Raw genomic sequence first — 5,038 nt, forward strand, 5'->3', positions numbered from 1 at the left:
GGCCCCGACTGCCGTTGCTGGTGCGGGGGGAGGAGGGGGCCTGTGTGCCACCCCTACGGGGATGCACAGCAGGTGGGCGCCGGCGTGACGGGTGCGGGTGTGCGGCGACCTGCAGAGCGCGGCGGTGGTGTGGAGTATGAGGCAGGGGCCGTGCTCGGATGGCTGAGCCGGCGCGTTGCTGTAGGGCGTGTGTGTGCAGGGCTGCTTGGCACCACGCGATGTGCCCGTGACAGGGCCCGGCATAGCGTGGAGTGCAGCTAAGCTCCGATGCACCGTGACAGAGAATGGACAGCATGAAAACAAAAAAAAAACATAAAAGAGAAAACAGGCGCGCAGGCGCGAGCGTGCGTTTTGTATGTATCGGTTTGAATTGTTTTGCACGCGCCTCGTCAGATGCTGTGCTGACCGCCATCGACACTGGTCGTCCTGACCACATCTTCTCTCCCCTGCCACTGCTACAGGCGATTTATCCGTGCCATCCCTCTTTTCCTCGCGTGCTGTTTGGTTGTTGTGTCTTCCGTGGTCCTCTCTCTCGTGTGCTTCCTAGAAGGCGTAGTACACGTATCTACGGCTTCCTTTCTTTCTTTTCTCTTTCGACCGAGTGTTCCAGTGGGGTTCGAGCGGCGTGCTGGGACGCACAAGCTTCGTTGCACTTCTCCTTGCATTGTACGCATACACGCAAGTGGCGCAGCGCCTGTGGAATTTTCAATGCCGCGCCCTTATTCTGATCTCCAGAAGTCGGGCTCCGTTTCTACTGCCGTGTACTCGATGCCGCTCGTCCATCGGCTCGTGGTAGCGTGCACTTCTGCTGTATTCGCGTTGGCCCTCCTGACGCAGCGCTACCATCTACGTCTGTACGGTCAAACCATCTCCACAGTGCACACAGAGGACGACACGCAGGTGACCTGGGATCTTTGCCACCGATTTTTTCAGATTGCCCGGATCGCCCTGCCAACGTGGCGCTGCCGTGAGAGCGCCGGTTCCGTCATCTTCATCCTGCTGTTTGCCGTCAAAGCCGTTCTGCGCGTGTGGGTGTCCAAGGCGAATGGTGAGGTGCTGGCCGCCATGCTGCACGGCGTGCCGTCGGAGCGGCTGCCGCGGTTCGTGAGCAAAGTTATAGCTCGCATTGCCGTGGGCCTTACCGCTGGCATGACGAACGGCGCCATTGAAGGCCTGCGACCGTGGCTGATTGGGTGCTATCGCGAGCGCCTCAGTAGCACCTTTCAGCGGCGCTTCTACAACCGTCTTGTGTACTACCAGGGAACCATGCTGGACAGCCGTCTGGAGGCGGCCGACACAGCCATCTCGACCTACTGTGGCGAGTTCGCCGAGCACTTCGCGGAGCTGCCGTACTACTTTGTGCTGCCTGCGCTGGGGTGTGTGACGTCTATGGCGGCGCTCGTGGAGCAGGCGGGATTGAAGTCGGCCCTCATGATGAGCAGTATCGCCACCACCGCAGTGTTTGTGCTGCGCCGTGCCGCTCCAGCATTGGGCCGTATCCACTCCCAGCTGCTCTCGCGCGAGGATGACTACCGCCGCATGCTCACAAACTACTTGAACAACGTGGAGAGCATTGCCATGCACGGCGCCGGTAAGTACATACTCAGGCAGCTGGACATCTCGCTCGCGAAGCTCAAGGAGTCGCTCGATCACATGGCCCTCGCGAAGGGCAACTTCGAGATGATGGAGTCAGCTTTCTCGACCTTCATGACGGTAGTGGCGCAGTGCGTCACCTTCGCCGGGGCGCGCCGCTCGCCCTACCATCGCTCGATCAACGCCGTCTACCTCGAGATTCAGCTAATTGAGGATCTCAACTCCAGCGTGAAGGACTTCGTCGTGAACTTTCGCGAGCTCTCGCACTTGACGGAGTTTGCGACGAAGATGTCGGAGTTTGACAATACGCTGGAGAGCATCGCGGCCGGCACCTTCATTCACTCTCGCCAGAACACCAACTACGCGTCTCTGCCCGGTGCACCGCTCGTGTACACGCAGATGAAGAGCATCGCCCACGCTCCCGATGCGAAGACGTTCCCGCTTGTCAAGATGGAGCACGTCGTGCTGGAGTCGCCGGCAGGGCAGCAGCTGTTCTCTAACATGAGCGTGGAGTTCCGCAGCGACGAGGACTGGGTTATTATCGGCGAGAACGGCTGCGGCAAGACCTCGCTGTTGCGCATGCTGTGCGGCTTGTGGATGCCAAAGTCCGGCGTGCTCTCCCAAGACACATCTGTGCGCTTCTTGTTGTCGCCACAGCACAGCTACATGGCTCCACAGTGCACCTTGTACGAGCAGATCTGCTTCCCCGATGCCGTAGAGGCGCCGACGCCGGAGATTCGCGCTGCCATCAGTGAGGCTGTAGAAATGGCTGGTGCGCAGACGGTCGTGTGCGTCATTGGTGGCTACGACAGCGCCGTCATGGGCCTTGACCTGAGCAACACCGATGAGTCGTACGACTGGAGCAGCCTCAGCGGTGGTCAAAAGGAGCGCATCAGCATGGCACGCGTCTTCTTTCATGTGCTGCGCATGGATCGTACAAAGGAGACGCCCGTGGCCATTCTAGATGAGGCAACGTCCATGATGGACGACACGGAGCAGGATGTGCTCAACCACCTGCGCCGCATGAATGTGCGCATGATCTCCGTCACCCACCGCGACGTCGTTATTCGGCACCACACAAACATCCTCCGCATCGTCCACGGCGGCAAGTGGACAGTGGAGAAGGTGCGCAATCCGGTGAAGATCGGCGAACGTGTCGAGACGGAGAATGCAGTTGTGTAGACGCAGACGTGGGACAGATGGCAGCCGCGACGTGCTGTATATTGCGATTAGAGGAGAGACGGTAAAGCCGGTGAGGAGTGCGTTCGCTTTCCCCACTCGTCATAGCACGCACTGACAGTCACGACGGCTTTGCTATCCTCTGTCCTCTCTTTCCCAAGGCCTCCCCCTTCCCGTCGGCAACGCAGCACACACACACACACACACACACACACACACACACACACACATGTCGAAGGTGCGCGCGCGCTTTACTGCTTCAACGTCCACGACTCGGTCGCGGCACACCGGCTGCTGTTGTTTCGCGTTGCTAACTCGTCTTCCCTTTGCCGCTGTGGTGCGATGTCTCTGCGTTCTTTGATGTTTGCCTTTGCTGTTGTGAGGTTGTGAGAGAGTCGGCCATCACTCCCCTCTGCTCTCTCCATTGTCTTGCTTTCTGCTTTCTTGTTTACGTCTCTTCGCTGCTCTCTTTGTCGTGGCGTGTGTGTGGGGTGGGTGGGCGGACGGTAGGGGACGCCAACGCGATTGTTTGGCTCGCTACCGCCCTTCTCTCGCCTTTGCCCCCTCCCTCTCTTCCTCTTTCTCGGACCTCAGAGGAGCGAGGGCAGGAAATAGCTCCACATACATGCCACTCGCAGGCAGGCATGTGCATTGTCACGCAACGCCCGCATCCACTTACATAAACCCGTCTCCCTTCCCCTCCCCACTGAGAATAGCCCAGCGCAGATCACTTGCATGAGCACAGCCCTTTTTCTCCCCTTTTTTCCTCCACCACCGTCGTGTTTTGTTTTCTTGTTTTTTTTTTTCGTTTCAGTTTAGAGGTTTTTATGGGTTGGCCTCCCTTCCGTTGTTCACGCCAGACGTCTCTCGCTCCCCCTCCCCCTTCCTTCCTCCCCGCACCGCCACCAACAGCAGCAGCAAAGAACATACGCACACACACACACACACGCTCATGTGCGTGCCGCTGGTTTTTCTTTTTCTCTTTTTCCCTCCCTTCAAATTTTTATTACTACTTACGTGTTCTGTGCCCGCGCACAGGCGTGTGTGCGTGCGTGTGTCTACCTTTGCCCCTCTCCTTCCTGTGTGCTAGTGGCTGTGTTCCTGACTCTCCCTTCACCTCATGTATCCCTATCTTCCGCACACGCGCACACGCTCTGCCACTGCTGCCTTCCGTTGCTTATCTTCCCCCCTTGTCGCTGTTTTCCATTGTTGGTGGTGGGTGGCTTCGTGCCTCCGTGCAGATGTGTCTTATTTTTTTTTTTAGCTGCTCTTCGCCTTTTTCTTTGTCGTCTCGGTGGTGAGCAGAGGCGCATCAAAAAAGAAAAAGGGAAGAGAGATCGGTGCAGATTTGCTGCACGATAAGTGTGGGTGCAAAGGGCTTCCGTTCGCAGAGCTCGATTATCGGCGCGCGGCCTGTGAGCGACCAGAGTAGAGCTGAGCGGAACGGGAAGAAGACGATAAAGGAGGGATGCATGGGTGCTGGCAAGAGTCGTACGTTTACCTTTCTTTCTGGCAGGAGGTGCAATCATCTTGCACTCTCGTGCGGATGTGTGTGTTGGTTTCTCTGCATGCTGATGGGCTGCCGTGGTGTGCCACTGGCTGCCATATCAATGAACATCTCCATTGACCGGGCAGCGCGACTCCCGTTTTACTTCACCCTGTTTTCTCGCTCGCCGCTCTCGTCTGTGGCCGGTCTCTATGACGTTTTACATCGGTAGCCACCTATTTCTTTTCTTTTTTTTTTCTCGTGTGCGTATGCTCTCTTGCCTCCTTCCTCTTTCTCTTGCCAGCAAACACACACGCGCGCGAATGCGAGACTAAGGAAAAAAAAAAACGTCGGGCACGGCCCGAGCATCCCGGAATTATTCGCCGCTAACGCTCATCGTAAACCCAAACAAAATAGAGAAGAAAACAGAACTTCGTAACCACACGAAAAAACCGAGATGCAAGAGAAAACTGAAAGTGCAACGCCTTTTGCATGTGGTTTGTGTATATATAAACGTATGCAGGTGCGCGTGTCTCTCGCCGTCTGCACATCATCCCGCAAACAATTAGCGACTAATGCTGATGCTCCTTTTCTTTTTGCATCTTTAACAGCTGCCCTGCTGACCAGAGGGACACCCCTCACTCTGCGTAGTATCTCAGCGCCCAGCACACCCCACACCGTATGCGGTGTATGCTCAGGCGGCTCCCTCTCCCCCGCCCCCTCCTATCCCCTGCCAGCGCCGGAGCCCCACTTCTCGTGGTGACAAGGGCCGAGAGTGCC

At 57.2% G+C, this 5,038-nt stretch overlaps 1 protein-coding gene across 1 annotated transcript; it reads left to right on the top strand.

Annotated features, from left to right (window-relative positions):
- Nucleotides 1-708: 708 nt before the first annotated feature.
- LDBPK_270480 (ATP-binding cassette protein subfamily D, member 1, putative) lies at nt 709-2,775 on the top strand (the record flags this gene model as incomplete). Its single annotated transcript, XM_003861857.1, has 1 exon — nt 709-2,775. One exon carries the CDS (start codon nt 709-711, stop codon nt 2,773-2,775), a length of 2,067 nt encoding a protein of 688 aa, XP_003861905.1.
- Nucleotides 2,776-5,038: the final 2,263 nt, after the last annotated feature.

This window comes from Leishmania donovani, chromosome 27, assembly GCF_000227135.1.
Source record: "Leishmania donovani BPK282A1 complete genome, chromosome 27".
NCBI lineage: Eukaryota > Euglenozoa > Kinetoplastea > Trypanosomatida > Trypanosomatidae > Leishmania > Leishmania donovani.